At 35.2% G+C, this 24,166-nt stretch overlaps 1 protein-coding gene across 7 annotated transcripts in view; it reads right to left on the reverse strand.

Annotated features, from left to right (window-relative positions):
• MAP2K4 (mitogen-activated protein kinase kinase 4) overlaps positions 1–24,166 on the reverse strand; it is a 67,284-nt gene that overhangs the window by 23,092 nt on the left and 20,026 nt on the right. For 3 of the 7 annotated variants that reach the window (XM_026667596.2, XM_026667595.2, XM_087953949.1), the window contains 3 exons: positions 23,622–23,721; positions 19,164–19,259; positions 1,478–1,652 (listed from right to left, as the gene is read on the reverse strand). In XM_026667596.2, coding sequence (XP_026523381.1) covers positions 1,478–1,652; positions 19,164–19,259; positions 23,622–23,721 — 371 coding nt within the window. The remainder of the gene's footprint in view (positions 1–1,477; positions 1,653–19,163; positions 19,260–23,621; positions 23,722–24,166) is intronic. The other 4 variants (XM_087953950.1, XM_026667597.2, XM_087953951.1 and 1 more) reach the window with 2 other exon arrangements.

The following is a 24,166-nucleotide window of genomic DNA, read 5'->3' on the forward strand; positions in this document are numbered from 1 at the left end:
TATTTGCAAAAGTGAATAAGCCACAGCCTCAGCTAAGATTCTTCTAATTATTTTTCTAGCATAAAACATGATTTAATAAAACTGCATCTCCCTATTAAGAATAAATTACACAAATTTAGGGCAAAAGAGGATAATGTCATTTCATGCTCTTTCAATCTCTTGAAGTCTGATCAGTGGGACATAACAAAATGACTGCCTATTGATAAGTGTATAGCTGTTTTTAAATTCTCTGCTATAAAAAAAATATCTAAGGGTTTATGACTAATAGTCTCTGCATTTATAGTGTACTTTTTCAATGCAAAAGTATAGTTTGCACTATGAAAATGTATAATAAACAGATATAGATGATGTATCTATATAATTACACTTTCAAATGATCAAATGTAAAACATGACTAACTTGTTTAGCTTTTCATCACTTGAAATGTAAAACATGCATTGTGCATGCATTAGGAAGAAGTCTCAAACTAATAACCAAACTGTATTTTTGCTGCTATTATACAATTAATATACTTCTACTGCTTGTTGCAGATCTCAGTGCTGTAGCTATGCAAACCAGATGCAAAATGCATGTTTAACTGTTGCTTCTACAGTTAGCTGTTAGAATTTTAAAACATTTTTAAAGTTTCCAGTACATTTTCCAGTCACAACCAGTCCTTTATTGCTACAGAATGAAAAATTAGGCAACCGGGGAGAAAACAATTCTCAACATTCCCTCAAACCATATCAAGTTCTTCTGGATATGTATACTTAAAATGTAGTGATTATACTGTGTTCAGAGTTCAGATCAAAGTATTTTGATTTCATTGATATTCCTAAGAAAGTGGAATAAGAATGAGGAGAGCAGATTCCTTCATTATATTTATCATTACATTTATTTATGTATCTTAAAAGACATCTACAGTGCTCCTGGAGGAAAGCTGTGGAGAATATGTAAAATTTCATAAGCACGTTGGTTTAAATCAGTGGTTCTCAACCTGTGGTTCATGGGCGGGGGACGGAACACAACACTGACGCAATGTCTTCATAAGGAAGTCTGAAGATTTGAAGAAATGTCATGATTTAAATCTTGAGTTAAGTCTTGGTGGTCCATGGCCATGGTTTGTGGCCACAAAAGATATTTAAAGGGGGGTCCATGGTGAATTAAAGGCTGAGAACCACTAGTTTAAACTAAAGATCTGTCATGAAAAAATATTGTACCTGTATCACTACAACTTTTCAACATTTTTTTAATTGCATGTTATGCATATGCAGATGTATTTTTAAAGAAAGAATGGACTTATTTTCTTCAAACTTTACATATCACATCAGATAAACCATTAATAGCATTAATAGTACATTTCTCTCTGCTAATACAGCACTTATAAAGTGCTATATAAATAACAGACACTTGTTGAGTGCTAGAGGGATGAACGTTGAATTCTCCATCATGTTTGGCCCTACTGTTGGAAGTACAAATAATTATGGGCATCACCTACTTTAACAGCCATAATTTGCCCACTTGGTTTGTGGACCATTTTGTTGACAGAACCATAAGCGCCTCGTCCAATTTCTCCAAGGTCTTTCAAGTCCTCTGCAGTAAAATCCCAATGCTGTTCAGGGGAAATCTTCAATTTTCCTGATGATTCAATGCTGTGTGTTCTCAGTCTCTCTCTGTTAAAAAATTTGGGAAGGAATTTTTCCACATTTTAAATAGTTTAAAACTTTTTTCAGCAGCACCAATCAAAAGCATTTATATAGAGGAATGTACACATCGCTAATGCAAGAAGATAAACTCCAAGAAGGAGTTGGATGGGGCAAAGTGCAAGATACTAACTTAATTGTAACTACTGCAAAGCAAACAAAAATATGTCAATTTTCTTTGAGGATATTTATAAATTCCTGGCTAAAACATGTTATTAGCTATGCCAGGAAATGTTTTATAATTTGTCCCTTTAGAATAATTATATGGCAATAACTATCTTTTTATTATATCTACTAACAGTATCATTAAAAATTTACATCTGTAGTCATTGCATTTTTATAAGAATTGATTGATCTTAACATAAAGCTCCAAATTAGAAGGGCTTTATCTGTTCATTTAACTTACATAATTCATTATAAAGGAACTATTTTAGTTATATTTGTGAAATAAATTAAAAGCCACAAAATGATTGCTACTCATTTTTATCCCTAAAGGAAGGAAGTGTATAAAAATATTTTTGAGGCAAGAATGCCAAATAAAAATATTTAAAAAAAATATCTGATAGATATAAAAGAGATATGAACTTCTAACACTAACTTCTTTAACTCCCACTGAGGAAATATTTCAGAGTTACATTTCAAAGCTCTCCCAACACTGTTAAATCTGATTGTCTTGGCAAAGAAACCTTACTTTTTAGTTCTTAGACATGGCTCTTTTCAGGAATGATGCTAAGCTAAGATTTGGAATTGTATGAATAAGTCTAACATACTGTTGCATATCGTCTTTTATGGTAAACTAGTATGTGATTGTATATGAACAGCACAAATCATAGTATGACTGCAAATCAAATAGAAATTATAGTTTTATTGATATTTCCAATTATAAATTGACTGAAAGATGTGCAGACAGACAGAAGGGAAAAACAAACACGTAATAACATCACTACATATGAATGCCAATCTCCTGAGGTTTCTGATTCTCCACCCCCCACTATTTCGATATTTTCGGGGATATTAACTAACAGAATGTAGCACTAATGGAGGACTGAGAGGCACAGAATGAAGAAGGCCATATGCGGTTGGATTTTTTTTGAAAGGTTTTTTTTTTTGTTTTGCTGTAATTGTGACACAACATTTTAGGATTAATTATATTTTCCAGGTTTCCACCGCAAAATGACAGGAAACTGTATGGCTCGCCTTCAAAAATCATCCAGTTTCAAATGGTACAGAAAAGAATCCAGGAATAGAGGAGTTTACTAACCTTTGGGACACAAAAAACATTCAGTTCTCTATAATTAATATGTACCTAGATGTTCAATGCAGTTAGGCTTTCTAACATAATTAAGTGAATAAATAATTTAAGAAGTGAAATAAAAAGTTTAGTGGAATTGAAGTTTAAGGAGCACAGATCTCAAGCTTTGCCATGACACTCCTAAAAATATCAGCCCAATTAAAAGACCATCATACTGATGCTATGAATTAAGCATTCCCATGCTTCTGCTGGCGTACTGCAAATTATCAGTAAAATGAAAGTGCTTGCATTTCAGGATGAACTTGAGGTAGGGAAAGTGGCAAGACACTACTGAGAAAAATAGAACTAGACATCTCAATTCCTAGAGGAAAACACTTGGATTACATAGTAATTGTCTTCTGCAGCCCACATTGCTGAACTTATAGTACAGGGGTGGGGAACTATAGCCCTTTTACGATCTGTGAACTGGTTGGCTCAGGAATTCTGGAAGTTGACGTTCACAAATCGTAAAAGGGTCATAGTTCCCCATCCCTGGTGTAGAACATACAGCCATCAGATGAAGAATGTAACTAACAATAAAAATATATATAACATCACACCCATACTTCCTTCCCCCACCATCGGCCCTTTATATAATGTCTTGTACATCATAAGAATATAGCTCATGATCACCTGAGGTATCACAATTTTTCTAGGATTCAGAATTATCGTTTTCCCTCCTTCACCTTGCAAATACTCACTGCCCTCGCTACTTAACTAGTTCCTTCTTAGTTTAATACAGACTTTAAATGAATAAACATGATTTAAAAATGTTAGTGGAAATTAAGTTTTTAACTTAAAATCAAATATCTTTGTTGTTCAAAAAATTTTTTTGGCTCTGCTCAAAATAAGCAAAGTTATTTCTTTTTTATCCAACTTAACATTAACACCATCATAATCTAATTTATTCAGACTATAGTTCATAACAATTTCTAATTAAAAATAAAAAAAATCTATATTGAACTCAAAGGCATGACCATTAAGAAGAAACAAAAGATATAGGTTAAAGCAGGATTCAAGGTATATAACCCAATACATTTTTAAATGTCAATATAGATTTTTGAAACTATATTAAAAAGTGTTAATACCAATACATTTTTATTTTTGATAAGCACTTAGAAAAAAACATTTATTATTTAGATAAATTATTTACAAAACTACATTTTATCAGCCCAAGAGACCAAATGACAAACACAAGGGGCAATTCCAATCTGCATCATCCTGAAGTATCCAAAACTAAGGACACAATCTCAGGAAACAAGAGGCTCTTGTGTGCTCGGAGTTCGACCATTTGAAATTAAACACATTTTGTCTTTATCAAATACCTACTTATGATTGAGGATAAACTAACACCCTCGTAAAAAACTATTTTGCAGCAATAATGGAAACAAATGTTCTTCCTGTATAACTCATATATTTTCAGTTATTTCATAAATGACTCTGTTACAGTTATTGTTCCAGTCTTTTTTCCATTGGATGGAAAAAATGTGTATCTAAGTAGAAATGCTAAACTATGGAAAATGTTTGTGTTTTCACCAAGAACTATTTTTTATCCATAGTAACTGTTAGTATTTGCCTGCAACTTCACTGTCTACAAGAGAATATAAACAAATGGGGGCGGAGCTGGAGTCGCAACAATACGGTATGCAATCTTGAAGATCCGAGGTCGCCACCGATATCTTTGCTCCTGGACGGTCGAAACGGATCTAAACTGTCCCAAAGAGATGATGAATGTAAAGAGCGCATCCTGTCAATCCCAGGGATACCGCAAAGTCCCTGGTAGATCCAGGAGAAGCTCTTTTTGCCAACGGCAAAGAGGTAGCCATTAAAGCTGCTGAAGCTGGGACAGCTCCGAAACAGAAGAGAATGGAAAGAGAAAGTGTGCCGCTTTGGTGAGAGTTTTCCTTTATTTTAAGACTAGAAAATACACCCTAAAGAAAAGAATTTGTAAAATCTAAGACAGAAGTGATTAAGCAGCGATTTTAAACAGGAAGTCAAAATTAATATTTCTTTTTTTTTATTGCTGGACTTTTAACATATTTTTTACTTTGAAACTGGACTGGTTTTCTTTTTTACCTTACTTTTTTTTTCTTTTTTCCTTTTTTGTTTTTACAATATTCTAGGTCAGAGATTCCCTTCCAGCTTTTTTTTTTCTCTAGTCTTTTTTTTATTTTTAATTAATTTTTTTATTACATTTTGCTTGGAAAAGGAGGGGGAAAGTGAAAGTAGATGAAAGTTTGTAACACTGCCAACTAGAGGCTTAGAAATATTGTTTCCTTTTTCCTCCTTTTCAACCAGACAAAACTGAGAAAGAACTGAGGCTTCTTTTCAAGGACTTTGAGCCTGTTTGATAAGATAGAGGGGAAGAGCATGGGAGAGTGCTATTGCAGGTGCTCCTCTGGATTTCTATCAGTGGCTGGAGTCTGGTGTTGAAACTGATAGAAAGAAGACGATAAAATTCTAGAGAAGAGAGTTATAAAATTGTTTGGAACTTAACAAAAAGCCTTGGATAATTAAATAGGTGCAGTGTGTTACTTCTTTTTTTTTTACGTTGGGCTATTCTCTACAAACCCCCTCCTCATTAGTCTATTATTTCTGATCGTTATTTGGACTTTTGGCTTTTGGGAATTTGTTTTTGTTTTTCTTTGTGGCTCCTTTTTTTTTCTCCTTTTTATACTCGAGACTTTTTAATTGGATTAAGGTGTTGAAGAACCTGAAGAACTTTACTTTTTTTTTTTTTTTTTGCCACCCACAATACTTAACAATTTCTCCTTTTTCTGTTTATACTTTCTTCTTTTGGGGGGTTTTCCCCGCTATTTAACCAATTGATTGGATTACGGTGTACAAGAATCTGAAGAAACTTTTCTTTTATTCTGCTTCCTTTTTACTTCACTATTTTTACTTGGAATTATAACTGATCATTACACGAGCGGATTAAGGTCTAGAAGAACCTGAAAATTTTGAATTCTTTGAAATGACAGGAAACTAACAGCAGCTGGTTCTTCAATTCCTGCTTCTTCCTCTTCACCATCTGGAGGACAACGCTCAATACAGATGATGTTACAACAAGAAAAAGAACAGGAAAAGGTGATGCTGCAGATGATAATTCAAGGAATTCAAAACATACAATCAAGAACACAGAATAATGAAAAGAGAACAGAGAAAACTGATGAAAAGGTGGAGAATATTCAACAAATGATGATGAAGTATGATGAGAGATTCCAAAAAAATTGAAGAAAATAAACAAAGAGATAAGAAGACTGGAGATATTGATGGCAGATTAACCGTGGTTGAACAAGATAAAAGTGGGATGCTGGGAGGGGAGATGGACAGATCAGAATTTTATCTTAGATTCCAAAACATAGAGGAAGAAAAGGGATAACACTTGGCAGAGATAATGATAGAAATCTTGGCTGAAGCTCTGGAAATAACTAAAGAGATGATGATGGATGGAATAGATGAGGTCTTTCGAGTTTTTACAAGGTACGCAATGAGAAATTGTTTACCAAGAGAAGTTCACATTAGATTTACAAAGAAAGCTATTAAAACGCAAATATTGCAGGTGGCAAGAGAGAAAACATTGAAATATAAAGATAAGGAGATTGTGGTTCTGAAACAAGTACCCAGAAGAGTCAGAGAGATGAGAAGAGAGTATCAATTCTTGACTAAAATACTACTCAAAAAAGAGGTGAACTATAGATGGTTGATACCAGAAAGTTTAATGTTTACATGGCAGGAACAGAGACACAGAACTGACTCAATTGAGAAAGCAGAATTATTTTATACAGAATACTTCAGAGGGAAAGAGGAGGAGACAGAAAAAGAAATGTCATTAATTGAATTCCAAGAGGACTGTCAAGCAGCAATTGAAAAAGAAGAAGGTGCAGTAGGCGGAAAAGGGGAAGCTAGAGAACAACGAGAACCAGGATCAACTAGAGCTGCAAAACCTACTTATAAAGTATAATCATGGAAGAGAAAAAATTGATTACAATTAATACAAAAGGACTTAATTCAGCTGTTAAACCAAGGAAAACTTTCATAAATTAGAGAAATTAAAATTTGATATAATCTGCCTACAAGAAGTTCATATTAAAAAGCAATATGAACAACTGTTGATACAGCCAAAGCTAGGGAAAATATTTACTTCTTTGACACAATGCAAGAAAACAGGAGTGGTCTTATATATCAAAGATACTATTCCAGCGAAATTGATCCATACGGATGATGATGGAAGACTCTTAATGGTGGAAATAATGGACAACAATATGAAAACACTCCTGATAGCAATCTATGCCCCGAATGAAAATCGAGAAGAATTTTATAGAAAATTACACATGAAAATAATTGAACTGGACTATGTTAATATTTGTATGATGGGAGACTTCAATGGAATAGTAGACAATAAATTGGACTATACAACACAGAAACAACAAAGCAAAGCAGAAAGACTCTCCCTAGATCCTTTTTTAAAATGATAGATGAAATAAATTTAAAAGATGCATGGAGAGAAAGAAGCGCTAAGACCAAACAATATACCTTCTATTCAAACAGACATTTATCATGGTCCAGAATAGATATGATATGGATGTCAACAGAATTGATCGCTAATCTCCAAAAAATAGATATTGAAACTAGTACTTGGGCAGATCATAACCCAATGACAATTAAATGGAAAGGACAAAGAAGAAGATCTAGATGGACGTTAAATAACACTATACTAAAAGAAAAAGACTGCACAGAGAATGGAGAAAGAACTGGCTTTTTTCTTTGAAGAAAATAAAGAAGACACATCAATGCAGAATGTATGGGATACAATGAAGGCATATGCCAGAGGCCTGATAATAGACTACACAAGGAAAAGAAATTTTACAAAAAGACTAGCCTCTAAGACATTAGAGGATGAGTATAAAGGACTTGAAAAAGAGTTACCAAAAATGCCACAGAAAAAGGACATTAAGTTAAAAATGGATACAATTAAATATAAAATGGGATTAATGGAAAAAGAAGAACTAGCACAGAAAATCAGAGGTGCAAAGCAGAACTATTTTGAAGATGCAAATAAACCAGGTACCGTGTTTCTCCAACAATATGGCCTCTCCTAATAGGAAGTCCCAGCATGTTTATAGGCATAAAATCAAATTAAGCCCTTCCCCCCAAATTAAGGGCCTATATTAAACATGCGAAATGGGGGGAATGGTGGGGGGCTTGCCATTAGGAAGTACTTTTGTTGCATTCCCTGATATGGTGCTGCTTGAGTTGACTTCGGTGTTGGTAGGGCACTTCGTATTGGGAGACCTTCCGCCACCGTTGCTTTCCCTTCTTCCCGTGCTGCCGCGGCGTTTAGAGCAATGCCATGGCATTTGGCACAGCCACATGCGGCCAGCCAGGATCAGTACGAAGAAATGTAACCCGGGATTATGCTACTTTCAAAAAAGATGTTTTACTTATATATATATTTTTTGTGAAAACTCAAATAAAATTTACAAAAAAAAAAAAATAGCAAGAATGTTCAAGAACAAATCTGAAAAATGTTGGAAATGTCATCAGATACCTGGCTCATATTACCATATGTGGTGGACGTGCGCGGATGCTAAAAGATATTGGACTAAAATCCACACATGGTTGGAAAAAATGACAAAAAAAAACATATAGACTTGAAACCAGAGATATTTTTATTGGGAATTTTACCCGAAATATACAGTAAGGAATTGAAATATTTGATTGTAAATGTATTAACAGCGGCTAGGATTGTATTTGCTAAAAACTGGAAAAATGAGAAAATACCAACGCAGGAGGAAGTTTCAAGAAAATAATGGAATGTGCTGAAATGAGTAGATTGACATTTGAAATTAGAGAACAAGAAGATAAACAATTTTATAAGATTTGGGATTTATTTTATCAATGGTTAGACAATAAAACATGGTAATGAAATATGTAGATTTTTAGAATATATAAAGATGTACTATTTTTATTATAATCATAATATAATTATAGGATAGATTTGGGGTGATAATATGAATTGTCATAAAATAAATCAATTAAAATATGGATTATTTTGCAAAACATGAATGAATATAGTCAAATGAATGATTAATAATGATATCAATGTATTTAGGAATATTTGACAGATAATATGAGAACATATACAAGTAATTGTAAGTGATGACTATGAAGTGGATGCACAAATCAATTTGTAAACCAACCGACACGCTGTATGTACATATGTGGAAGATGGCTTGATGTTTTTATGTTGTGTTTGTCTATGTTTGTTAAAAAAGCTAAAACTTTTTCAAAAAAAAAAAAAAAAGAGAGAGAGAGAGAACATCCACAAATGGATGAGGAACTGGAATGTGGCATTAGTATTTCATGTATCACATCACTTCGCATATATGAGGGGTCTTTGGTACTCTCTGAGCTTGTTTGTTTTTTGTTTTGTTTTGCAGACTTTTCATTACCCAAACTAAGTAACCTCATCAGTGCTAGTAAGGAAAAGGGTTTGCTCTCAATTTATATTCTAGTGCTGATGGGGTTGATCTTAGAGGTTTTTTGGCTGGGCTTGTTTGGCAGTTTCTTGATTGGATATTGCTTACTTCTTGATTGTTGATCTGATGTTAATCTTGGAGTAAATCTATGCTCATCTGGCTGATGATTATTGATGGAGAGGTACTGAGGTAAAAAAAAGACCTAACCACCTCTCATCAGCAATGAGAACCCAGATGAGCATAGATTAAAAATTTATGATCTTGTGGGGCCACATTGATAGCTGTCCAGAGCTGCATGCAGCCTGTACATCAGACACGCCTGATTTAGAACAATAGTTTGTTTTAATCAGAATTGGTGAACAAGCTAGGGATAGAGATAATATTCATTCCTGCTACAAAATAGAAGTTTTACTAATTAATAGGGATTCAGTTTACCTTGCAGTTGCTGCATGTGAGAATTAAGGGACTTGGCAAGCAGCCTTGAGTACCCAAAGAAAGTTTGTACTTTCAGACTGGCAAGATTGATTTTGGCCCTCCTGGGTAACCAGACAGGAAACACTACTAGATAAGCTAAATCTAATTTACTGTATGGCTACATTAACAGAATGTTACAAATCTGAAAGTGCACAATTCCTGCTCACTTTTAACTTCTAGACCTTTAGGGTGGGTCCTTCCTAAGTTTCTTTGACTGCAGGTTTGAATTGTACAGGTGAAACTCGAAAAATTAGAATATCGTGCAAAAGTTCATTTATTTCAGTAATGCAACTTAAAAAGTGAAGCTAATATATGAGATAGACTCATTACATGCAAAGCAAGATAGTTCAAGCTGTGATTTGTCATAATTGAGATGATTATGGCTTACAGCTCATGAAAACACCAAATCCACAATCTCAGAAAATTAGATTACATGCAATCAGTAAAACAAGGATTGTACATAGAACAATATCAGACCTCTGAAAAGTATAAGCATGCATATGTACTCAGGACTTGGTTTGGGCCCCTTTTGCAGCAATTACAATTACAATTACTTCCATGCGGCATGGCATGGAAGCTATCAGCCTGTGGCACCGCTGAGGAGTTATGGAAGACCAGGATGCTTCAATAGCGGCCTTCAGCTCTTTTGCATTGTTCGGTCTCATGTCTCTCATCTTTCTCTTGGCAATACCCCATAGATTCTCTATGGGGTTCAGGTCAGGCGAGTTTGCTGGCCAATCAAGCACAGTAATCCCATGGTCACTGAACCAGGTTTTGGTGCTTTTGGCAGTGTGGACAGGTGCCAAGTCCTGCTGGAAAATGAAGTCAGCATCCCCATAAAGCTCATCTGCGGAAGGAAGCATGAAGTGCTCCAAAATCTCCTGGTAGACGGCTGCGTTGACCCTGGACTTAATGAAGCACAGTGGACCAACACCAGCAGATGACATGGCTCCCCAAATCAACACAGACTGTGGAAACTTCACACTGGACTTCAAGGATCTTGCAGTGTGTGCCTCTCCATTCTTCCTCTAGACTCTGGGTCCTTGGTTTCCAAATGAGATGCAAAAGTTGCTCTCATCAGAAAAAAGGACTTTGGACCACTGAGCAACAGACCAGTTCTGTTTTTCTTTAGCTCAGGTAAGAGGCTTCTGACGTTGTTTGTTGTTCAGGAGCAGCTTGACAAGAGGAATACGACATTTGAAGCCCTTGTCCAGGATCTGTCTGTGTGTGGTGGCTCTTGATGCACTGACTCTAGCCTCAGTCCACTCCTTGTGAAAGTCCCCAACACTTTTGAATGGCCTTTTCCTGACAATCCTCTCCAGGCTGCGGTCATCCCTGCTGCTTGTACACCTTTTTCTTCCACACTTTTCCCTTCCACATAACTTTCTATTAATGTGCTTTGATACAACACTTTGGGAACATCCAACTTCATTTGCAATTACCTTTTGAGGCTTTCCCTCCTTATGGAGGGTGTCAATAATGGTTTTCTGCACAACTGTCAGGTCAGCAGTCTTTCCCATGATTGTGATTCCTATTGAACCAGACTGAGAGACCATTTAAAGGCTCAGGAACCCTTTGCAGGTGTTATGGCTTCAGTAGCTGGTTAGAATGGGACCCTTTGAGCCTAGAAGATTGAACCTTTTCACAATATTCTAATTTTCTGAGATTGTGGATTTGGGGTTTTCATGAGCTGTAAGCCATAATCATCTCATTTATGACAAATCATGGCTTGAACTATCTTGCTTTGCATGTAATGAGTCTATCTCATATATTAGGTTCACCTTTTAAGTTGCATTACTGAAATAAATGAACTTTTGCACGATATTCTAATTTTTTGAGTTTCACCTGTAGGTTCTTGCTTCTCTTGTCTAATGGTTTTCTAGGCAGGGTCTGCTCTTCCCTTTCTTCAGTTATCTATAAATTTTATTATACAAAGAAATAGCTTGTTCAGACAATCTTTCCAAGATGGGAGAAAATGGGGGTGATGGGGGGGGGAGTGGGAGAGCTTAGCGACAGTACAACATATAACTGATTGTAATGGCAAAAATAGAAGAGAGAAGTGCTGCAAAGGTCATAAATGTAGGCATTGGTCACAAAATTCCTTTTTCATCACTACTGTAACTGGAAATGATAACTTTCCAGGCCAGTCACTAATCAAGGTCTACCCTTATATTTCTTGGCTGGTTTTAAGGGCAAAACATCACCCAAAGCAACTTATAAACAGGAAATCATACTGTTATTATTGCCACTATTACTATCAGTTTGTAAAATACTACAAAATGCTCTAGTCTGAAATAAGGTCCTCCCACCCCTGTGAGATCCAGGTATTCCCTGGTGTTTCCAAGTGTCCTGAAGATCTGGCAAGGGTAGTAGGTCTGCTTTTGGTGCAGCCTTGTTTTTGTCATCTTTTGTTCCTTGTTTTTTACTTATGTTGTTTTATTGTAGGTTTTTGTTTTAACCTGTAAATCTTCTAGAGTTATAGGGAATCAGGCAGTGTATAAGCTTAATTAATAAATAAATACTGCAGCAGCAGCTAGTTACTTATATCTGCTAATGCAAGCTCTGGCACTAGAATAGAAGGAAAACCCTATTCAGGAAAAGTAAAGAAATGAATCTTTTGGGCTTTCTTTAAAAATGGCAGTGATGAGACTTTAATGGGTAGATGATAATTGACCAAAATAATCACTTTCAAAGATTTTAATTTGTTTAAATACAGTCAGAAAGTTCCATATCTGATCTTAAATCACAAACAGGTTGACATGGGTAAAGGAAATCCCAAAATGCTTCTGTGCTTTAAATATTGGAACCAATATTTTGAAACAGTCTGGAAATACACACCAATAATAATGATGAACTTGATGCCATATAATTATCACATGTTTTCTCTTTCTCATTCCTACCAACTTATATATACAGACAATTTCCAAAGGCTACTCCATCACATAGAATTCTTGCCTGCAGGTGTTATTACTTTAAATTATTAGTTTTCAAGAAATAAGCTTTTGGAATTGAAATCTTTAATCATACCATATGCTAGAGCAAACACTACGCCAAATTAAGCTTTGCCTCTTCAACTGAATCATTATTGGGTCTGAAGATTTTTCATTTCACCTCTTTCTCACTAATTTATAAACAGGATCAATCTTACTACTTTCACAACTTCTCTTCCTGCAGTATTTCTACTTTAATTAATCAAATCAATCAAGCTTATAGGTTCATAATGATTCCTTTCCCAAAAGTATGCTCAAATAGACTAATGCTTCAACTATGCATCTGAAGCAAAACTTTTTAAAAAGCAGATATTTATTCATTTATTTTTGGATAAATGCAGATATTTTTGCAGATATTTATTTTTGGATAACCAAGTAGCTCAATCATTTTTCTGTACTCTCTCATTTCATCTATCTACTCATGTTACTTAATAGAATAGTCTTTTTCCATATGACATTCATTTGAGTCACTGTGATCAAGTAAGTGCATATACACATTTTCTAAATAAGCAAATATGGCTTCTAGTGCAATTTCCTAGCACTCATCCTTAATCCTTACATTACTGATGTATAACATGGGACATCTCCAACCTATGTAGTCTTACTTTCATTTGAAAATACAATGAATATGATTCTAACCCATATTTTCCAACATACTTAATGTACTCTTCATTCTCTTCGAGATCAAATTACCTTTATTTAAGTCTATTACATATTTTCCTTTCTTTCTCTTAATTTCACAAGCAAACTACCGTGTTTCTCCAACAATACGGCCTCCACCAATAGGAAGCCCCACCATGTTTTATTGGCATAAAATCAAATTAAGCCCCTCCCCCCAAATTAAGGCCCATATTAAACATGCCAAATGGGGGGGAATGGCAGGGGGGGCTTGCCATTAGGAAGTACTTTTGTTGCATGCCCGGATATGGTGCTGCCTGCGTTGGTGGGGCACTTCATATCGGGAGACCTTCCACCATTGCTTTCCCTTCTCCCTTGCTGCCGTGGCGTTAGAGCAATGCCGCGGCGTTTGGCGCAGCCACGTGCAGCCAGTCAGGGCTCCTCCCTGAAACCGGAGTCCTGAGGAGACACTTGCCTTCAGGCGCTCCCATCTTCCCTTTGCTTTCGAAGGTAAAGCGAATTATTTTAAAAACGACACCCTACTACAACAAAGCCTCCCCTGCCCGAGAGGGCAGCCCAAAACCACGTGGGGAGGCTAATCTCCCAGGGCCTCTTCGGTTCCTCCCTGACCTCCCTACACTGCGCGCCTCTGATGCGCTGGTCCCTTCAGCCCAGTGAGCTCTTCCACCTCAAGAAAGGCCAGGCGGGCGGCTGCGAAGCAGCAGCAGCGGGTCCGAGCCGCTCGCAGCGGAAACAGCCACCACCCTTAGCCCGACGTGGGGAGAACGACCGAGGTTAGCGCCCGCCAGCCCGTCCTTCCCGCCTTTGGAGGCACCTGCACCGAGCGCCTCCGCGGCCAGCCTAGCCACGCCACTTCTGACTGACTCCTTCGGGAGCGTCCACCGAGGGAGTCTTCGCGGCTCGCTTTCCCCTACCGGCGGATCCTCCTTTTGTGTGGAGGGCTGCGGGGGAAGGCGCTGGCCCGAGAGGATCTCTCCCTCTCTCTCCCCGCAAGGTTAATGTCTGCTCTGCGGAGGTGGCGGCTGCAGCCGGTTCCTCCTGCTTGCTGAGAGGTGAGGAAGCCGCGGCTTTGCAGAGCAAGCGAAGCGCTGCTCGCTTGGGTGAGATTTGGGAACGAGGGGCAGGAGGAGGCACGGAGGCTCTGGTGCGGCCCTGGCGGGATGAGTGGAGGGTCTGGCGGGGAGGCGCTCGCTGCCCGCCAGGGCCGTGCGGGCTGGGCAGAGCCGGGAAAGCGAGCCAGCGGGTGCGTGCATGCCTCCTCACATCGTTCTCCCCGCGTCGTTCACCCCACGTCGGGCTAAGGGTGGTGGCTGTTTCCGCTGCGAGCGGCTCGGACCCGCTGCTGCTGCTCTGCAGCCGCCCGCCTGGCCTTTCTTTGAGGTAGAAGAGCTCGCTGGCCTGAAGGGACCGGCGCATCAGAGGTGCGCAGTGTAGGGAGGTCGGGGAGGAACCGAAGAGGCCCTGGGAGATTAGCCTCCCCACGTCGGGTTGGGTTGCCCTCTTGGGCAGGGGAGGCTTTGTTGTAGTAGGGTGTTGTTTTTAAAATAATTCGCTTTACCTTCGAAGGCAAAGGGAAGACAGGAGCGCCTGAAGCCAAGTGTCTCCTCAGGGTTCCGGTTGCAGGGAGGAGCCCTGACTGGCCGCACGTGGCTGCGTCAAATGCCGCGGCGCTGCTCTAACGCCGCGGCAGCAAGGGAAAAGGGAAAGCAACGGTGGCCCAAACCCGAAGGTCTCCCGAACATCCAAGCTGTCGCCGCCTGCCCACCCACCTGAGGATGCAAGGGGGGGAATTAAGTCACCCCCAAAAAGACAGCCTAGCCATTTTTTCGGGGGTCAAAAAAAAATAAGGCCCAACCTTATTATGTGAGAAACACAGTACATATCTATTTTTCTCATTAATTCATTTCCTTAACATTAACTCTTCTTCCATTATATGTATTGGAGTGGTCACCAGTTGAGCCCAGAGGTCTTTATCTCTGACCAATCAAAGACTTCATACAAAGTTTTTTTAATAAACGAACACTAGGTAATCAGCCTTAGTCGTATCTGTACTACAAGTAGCATTCTCTCCTAAAAATAATGATTCTGGCCAGTTTTGTCCCAACTGAATGCCAGAAATGCAACTGAAGTTTAGTTTTATCTCAGGTATGCTAGTGCTATTTTAGTCAAGTCAAGGTTCTGCTGCCTGAGCATAGAGATACAGATTATGTAATGACACATTCAGCAAATAGAGTACTACTTAATTATATACCCTAACCTATTATATGGAAAAGTGAACATATTCAAATATTTCCCCAATTGCTAGAAAAGCTACATACACACACACACACAATTTAGAATAAACAATACAGGTAGTCTCTAGGTTACAACAGCAGTTGGAACCACATTTTCTACCCCTAAACACCACACTCATAAAACAAATGATATCACTTACTAACAGCAATTCTGGAAGTCCTGCTTCTGTTGTTAAATAAGGATAACAGGGATCATTAAGCAAGGATCTCATGTGACCACACTTCGACTTTGTTTTGGGGAAACCAACAGGAAACATTGAAAATTGTGATCACACAAATGTGGGGAACACAACAGCTAGAACTCTAATCCTTCATAAGTCTCCCTTGTTCAGCACCATCACAAGTTTGAATGGCTGAATAACTGATTATAACCTGACCATATGCATAATTAAATCCATAAGAATAACAGCAACAACTCATTAATGATCTTCATATTAAGGAATCCAATTTCTATCAAAAGAAAGACTGGTGTAGACTTTAAAACTTATTCTTAAAATGTGTGTAATGTTTAGGAATGAACTTACTAGAATATTAGTCATAATTTAGAGTTTTCAGAAAATGTCAGAGTAAAGGTAACAGAAATCACATCATAGTTATGAGACCCTCAACGTTTAACAGTGAAAGACAATCTTCCTCAGAGACAAAATAAGAAGTAAAAAAAAACTTGCTTAAACATGAAGAGAAAGCTCCTGCAATCTTGAATTTTGCTTCTTTTTTCTAGGCCTACTTTAATTTCCTCCTTTCAATAATGTCAAAAAAGATATATGAGACTGGTAAAAGACAGCTTCAGCCTTGTAGAAATTTAGGAAAGAGAAAACATAGAGAATTGCCTACCATTCCTTCTCATTCTAATATAACAATATATCATATAATATATTGAATATATGAATACATATAGCATATTAATATTTGAAAATAATCCCCCCTCCAAAAAAATCCCTAAGCAATAACTAAGGCCATTTCACTGTCTTGGCATATGCTTTAAACACCACTAGTTCTCGGTAACTGGGCATGAACATCTGCAAAAGTTTACAAATGAGTAGTTTCTTTTCTGCAGAATCTACCAAAGCATGGTAGCCAGTTGTGATTATGGATTCATATCTATGAAACTGCTCCCTGTTTATTGTATAGAGCTTCATAACATCTGATTAATGCATAAAGTAAATGTATACCAGAACTATAACACAACATCAGAATAATATATCTAGGCACAATATCATGATATATAATCTAGGCATAAAAAGAGAGGTTCATCTATCTTCTGGATTTTGGGAAACAATTCATAAAATGAAATAAATGTTATCAGGCTTATTTATGTACTAAGATTTATTATCCTTTGACAAGTATTATAAGAGAAGAGAGTTTATAATTGGAATATTTTATGGAACCAAGGCACCTATAAAATAGGAAATGATTTTTATTTATCTAATAATGTATAAAATCAACTGCTTTCTTAGTAGAATGAGGCATTAGAAATTTTTATTTTTCTGACTGTATAAAGAAGAACTAGCACAATTATATCCATTCTTTAGTTCCACATTATCTAAGATATGTAGAATTAGGAAATTGTAGTTTTTCCTGGCAATGCTCAAATCTCAGCAGCCTCAATGAGTATTGTAACTGTGAAGTACATTGGGAGTTAGTTTAACAGTATCTCTGGGGCCACAGGTACTTCATCTTTGTAATATAATATAACTAACTCAGAAACATGGTTTCCTAAGGACACTTCTGAATATGTCTGAAAAACTTCTCAAAATGTTATTACTGCTGGTCTTAGGAGATACATTTTGAGGTTTTTCAGGCATATTCGTGTGGGCGTGTGTGTGCACACGTGCACATGCGTTAGAAGGCTCACATACTTACTGGATTGCTTACGAATAATATATATTATTGGAAAACAGATTCAGGAAAAAATTCACACAATGCAGTCCTTTCTTTGCATAATTTATAAATGTGTTTAGCAGATACAACTTTCACTTTCACTCATCATTTTCTAAACTTGATAATTTTACAAAATTGTGAATAATCTATCTGTAACTCCTATTGAAAGATAGATATTTATTTGTAAGTTTTAGAGGAATCTTTTTGAATAAATAAATATAATTTTTAGATTTAATTTGGTATTATGCTTAACATTAGTGTTATTATCTAAACACTTTATTATGGTTCCCTCTGATAATCTGAATCTTAGAAAGTGACATATCATTTAAATAAAATTAAAATATCTATTTGAAAAATATTTTTTAATACTTAAAGTATATTCCAGGAGAATAAAATCTGTTCATTTGAAGTACACTGAACTCACTCATTAACATTTATAGAGTGCAAAATTTTTATCAAATAAATACAAAGTGTATTCAATATTTCTGTATATTTATTTATCAAATTACATGCATATCCAGACCTCTGTATGTGAATGAACTAAGCATGAATTGAAAACTGCAAAACTCCTTTTATTCTCGTCATATTTGGTTATTTTAAAACAATCACATCTTTTTCTCAGCTATGTCCTTTGCAACTATCCACTTTTAATAATGAACATGATATCTTAAGGATGTATTATGAAATATACAATGATTTTGAAAAGGACAGACAAGATCTGCAAGTGAAGGTCTGCAATCTGCAAGATCTTTACATTGATGTTAGGCTCAGCTGTCAAAGAAAACTATTTTTTGAGAACCACCTGTTGGCATTAAAGAAGAAATGAACTGAATTCCATCGAAATTTAATCTTATAAATAAAACAAATTACTGAGTTACATATATAACCCTCATACAACCGTTTTAAAGTAACCAATATTATGCAGAGTTCAGAAATGGAATAATATGGCAAATAAATTAAAGGAATGTGATGAAAAGAAAATGTAAGTAAATCTAGTTTACCAACATCATTCACTGTACCTCTCAATCTTTTCATTTTTGCAAATCATCCTTGCTTTTATCACATCTATGCACTGCATCATATATTGTTTTCTGTTCTTTAATTGTTTTGCCTTTAATTGTGTTTAATTTTAAAAGAAGGCTGTTGTAACTCAATACAAAGTAATTTTGAAAAATACTATTATTTTCACAATAATAATCATTTTAATGCCAGTGAGAGTTAAAAGGAACAGACAGTACTGTAGATATGAACACAACAATAAGTTCATTCATATACAGGTAAAAATAAGTATATAAATTGAGTCATTTGCATAATTTTACAGCTGTACTAATTCATGATATGAAAAATTCCTGCAAGGTACTATAATTGTGCTGATGATCTCTTTTTGGCTATTATTAACATATTATGGGCTAACACACAGTTATGCTTACTGTAGCCTGCTGGAAAGTTTCACGATCATCTCCGCCTCTCTCCTTTTGAAGGTGAAGGGGGCAATGTGATTACTACCCATTGTTGCTTGAGTATCACTTCAGCCAGGAAAAGGATTATAAAAATGACAGGAAAACACAGTGCTGTTACCATATAATGCAAGAACATGCGTAGAAAGTCACTGAGAAGAAAGCCTGCTTCAGACAAAATATACACATTATTTATCTTCTTTATGCTTCTACTTGAAAAATAAAAAGACACTATAGTATGTAAGTTAATTTGAAAGCCTTGTTAAAATCAATGTACATTAAACTGCACTGTGTTAAATAAAAGCAGAATGTTACAATCTGAAGCTTACTTGAAAGTAAATCATATGGAAATCTATTTGAACTTCTAAGCAAATTCATTACATTTTAATTTGCAGTGAAGTACCTTTGGTTAACATATGAATAAACTACAGTTGAATTGTTTGTGAACTGATAAACTATCTTAATGACATATTGTATTTTTTTCACACTGTTTCACCATACTTTTGAAGGGGGGGGGGGGTATTAAGAATCTTTCCATAGAAATAGACACGAAGTAATGCACATATAAATGACTATATCAAAATCTCCTGAGCGTTCTGCTTAGCAAGTATAAAAAGACAGCTAATGCTTTTTATATTTTTTGAGAATTTTTTAAAAATAAAATCCAACTAGAGACTTAAAAAGAGAGAGAATAAGCACTTAATCATATGTGGAATTTTAACAGAAGGGAAGTATGTGGGAGAATCCAACTATCCTTTTTGGATTTTTTTTTTACAATATATATGGAAAACTCAATTTTGAGGCAACTTGTCCAAAGATAAGCTAAAGATTACTACAGCAAGATTGATACATCATATAGAGTCATCACAATTCCTAAAATGACACATTTGAATATGTCCTTTCAAATACTGAAATACAGTTACTTATATGTGGCACTAGACATGAATTAAAGAAATATAGTAATTAATCTGTCTAATCCTGCATTCTAACTGTTTAAGACAAAGTAATATACTTTAATTGTTTCAGCAGTAATTATTATTTTAATATGATAATTTCATATAATTCTTAAAAGGAATTTACTGCAAATATATTTTTCAGACACGATAGAAGATTTCACTTTATTCCTTACTTATTATGATCAGTTTTAAAAAGTGGGAATATAGTTGCTTGAATCCTTGAAATATGCATGTTATTAATTTTTCTCCTTTCATTGGGAAATTGCCAGTTCTCTACAGTTCCAGAATATTTTGGCATATTTCTACAGCACATCTCAACTCAGATACTGAGCCAACAACAAAGGAACGCTGAAAAATTACAAGGTTAAAATATCAATAACCTATTTTTATTTTAGATACAAAAATATTTATGGCCCAGATTAATGCCACATCTCACCTGATATTGCTTAATGAAAGCAGAGTCACTTTTAACTTGAACTGCCACAAGATGATTTAAAGGGATTGTTAACACCTGAGAATTCCTACAGCATCTTGCAGCCAATAATCAAGAACCTTCGTACGTTTTCATTAGTTATTTATTGTTTTAATATATTAGCCTGACCAAATTAATTTTATTTTAGCAAGCCAACACCTAATTAGGGGTAACATTTCTTTCTAAAAAGCTATTGCCCTTGGATAATCTGACCAACTCTGTATCTGAAGAGAAACTAATAGCTTTTAGAAAAAAGCTCATAAATTGGCACTTACAAACCAAAGATTAAATTACTACATCATCTCTTGCCCTCTCTTACTGTAACTAGTTCAATAGTGTTAAGCAAAAATAGAAAACATAAATGACTTAATAGCAATTATGAAATGATAATCGAAAATAAATTTTGAAGGAATGCAGCCAAGCCAAAATCTAATGAATTCTAAAGATCAGAGATTCAATTTATATCCTGCAGCTAGACTACAATGAAGCCCCCTTGGAAGAAAGATGCATAAATATTTCCCTGGATTTCCGACACAGTTCTGCAAATAGCTGCATAGTATTGTTTCTAGATCTCACCTCTGAATGTATGCTGAAATTAAAGGCTTTAAAATTTGATAGCAATGCAATAGAAAGCAAGAAGCATAATCAGTATTTCCATATTCTGTTTTCTATCTAATTCATCATAGCTTCTTAAATTATCAATAGTAAATATATAAATTCTGCCCCAAGCTCATATCACTATTACAGCAGTATATGTTAGTGTCGTTTCCTTTTTTCTGTATATGTATATATTCTATACATTGTTTTCTGTATATAATATTCTATATTGATCTGTCCAGCCTTCAAAATAATTTTAGTATATTTTATTAAAAATTGATTATAAATATATCTGTATTTAAAGTACTGCAGCCAAGCAACAGATGCAAAATATATGTAAATATGAGAAATGATACTAATGAGATACAGACCTTATATGAATCCTCACATAGTGGAGGATTGCCCATATTAAGAGTACATGGTGAAACAAGCAATGGAAAAGTAAATTATGTTTAAAAACCATGAACTATCAAAGCACACCGCGGGGGGGGGGGGGGATCTACTCTAGATACTATATAAACTAATTCAGAAAAACTAACTCAGAATGATTCTGAGCAAATGCTAATAACCACAACTGAAAAATATTCAAATGCAATAAATGATAATAAAACAGTTTTCTGTCAAACTCATATTCTAGACTCAATTCAGATATATTGTATATATGTTATACAGCATTATAATCACAAAGACAACAAATGAAGTAACATTTGCAATACAAAACAAAATATAACTTCTCAAGATGGAACAAAAAATAACATACTTTGGCTGTGTTATATTTACTGACACAGCCAAATTTAATAGATTTTTAAATAACGACCTTTAAAGAAGATATATTTCTATATATATATAAAGAAATGAATTTTAAATTTATCCGTGCCTCCTAAGTAAATCCAGATTTTGCAACTAAGAAAATATATCTACAGATAATTTTTTGAAGAATATACACATCATTAAATATTTCCTTCTCCATTATCCTGAAAGAAACAAAGATTAACAATTTAAACTTCCAAAATGGTGCAGCTAGACACAAAACCCCTGCTTCATAAAAGGAACCATTCTATCTTAGCTTTCTTATAAATGGAATGACACATTATTTCACAAGACTTATCAACACAGTTGTTTGGAACTGAAGTTCAATTTAGAATCAATAGGAGCAATTAACTTTTCAAGAAAATCTAGAAGACTGGGAAGTAAATTTCAACTAATTAAAGTCTTGGTGTCTCTGTCCATAGTCTTTTAATACTATATACTAATCCGATTCTGAATAATCAACTTAAAACAGTTCAAGAATACTAACCATAAAGGTTTTCAAAAGATAAGTGAAAAATTTCTAGATGAAAAGGTCTTATTTGTTAACTTACGGTATCCTAAAAATAAAGGTAAATGATGAACATATGACAAAAGTATTTAACCTTGAAAACTTCAGTGCAATGACACAAATATATACACAGAAGCAGGTGCACTGAATTCAATGGAACTTGTTATCAGACAATTGTAATTTGTAACCTAAATTTCTCAAAGAAGGGGAATCTATCTGTAAGGCAAGAAAAATGATACAATGGATCTGATTATTAATTACCCAATGCAATTTATATCATACAAACTGTCATAGATGATGGAATAGATTTATTCACTGAAAAGGAATAAAAATGATGTATTTATGTCAAGCACCAGTTATACAGGAATTGGATTGGAACAATCTGAAATTCACTATAGTCTTTGAAAATTAATTACTACAGAAAAAGCTTTTTTCCATTTTCTATTTTGATAATGCCATTTAGCTTTAAAGAACATAGCAATATTTCCAGAAGCATAAGGGAAATTAAGGAGGCCAGGATTTGAACCTAGAAGCTGTTATGACAAAAGCCACTATCACAAAGAGAAATTCTAATTTGGAAGTCACTGGATAAAAACATAATTGGTAAAGAAAATCTTTTGAACTGATGGATGCCCACTATAAATAATTTCTTGTGAAGAAAAAAATTATCAAAAAGAGAAGAAAGAAGGCACAGAAAATATGAGGCCAGTGTGAAAAGACTGAAGTCTGGAGATTTCACATATTTTATTGCAGGAAGTAAATCCTACAATAAAAAAAAAAAACCCTGACAGACAAATCTAAAAGACAAATTTGAAATTCTTTAAGAATTTTTTTTAGTATCATGTTTTCTAACTTTTCGATCTCCTCATTTAAATATATCCTTATGCTGACTTCCTTATGAGAAATACCTTCTTTCCACATCTGTTATCATTTTAGCAATAATACTAAGCATATTCTTAATTTCTCAAAATACATGGTAGGTAGACAGAAGAAATAAAATCTCAGTCCAAATAAATGTTTTTGTGATTTGAATTAAATATATGTGAGACAATAGTTCTAGCTTGTGGAACTTCTGACTTTATACTCACATGTGTGGATTCTGAAAAGGAACTCCAGGATTCAAAGTAAATCGTGCTGTGGATTTGAAAGGTGGATTTGCAAAGTTCAGCTTCAGTGCTCTGCGCTTACCTGAGGAATAAACACAAACTCTTGTCGGGAAGAGAACATAGATTACTATATTAAAAACATTAGAATAAAACAGGAAGCACAATAACCTCTTCCTTGCAACAGTTCGGATTACCACTGAACAATTTTTACGACATCACTCACAAAAACAGTAGGGTTTTCATATTTAGCACCAGGTTATGTTGCTCAAAATAAATCTGCATCTGATAAATAACTTGATTGCTCTAGATTTATCTTTCGTTGGGCTATTAAACAAATTTCATTATTTTCAGAAGTGAATAGTAAAGATATTCAATTTGGATTTTCAATAAGATTATTATAATGTAACAACTATATATAAAAACCAAACACCAATTGGTTGAAATTATGAGATGTAGGATGTAGAACATGAGAGCAAATTAAAAGAAAAAGGTCACAAATGAATTGCAAATATTTTGAGCAATCAATC

Source organism: Notechis scutatus, chromosome 2 (genome assembly GCF_049901735.1).
Source record: "Notechis scutatus isolate UNSWTSFEM ecotype Mainland chromosome 2, rNotScu1.2, whole genome shotgun sequence".
Taxonomy (NCBI): Eukaryota; Metazoa; Chordata; class Lepidosauria; order Squamata; family Elapidae; genus Notechis; species Notechis scutatus.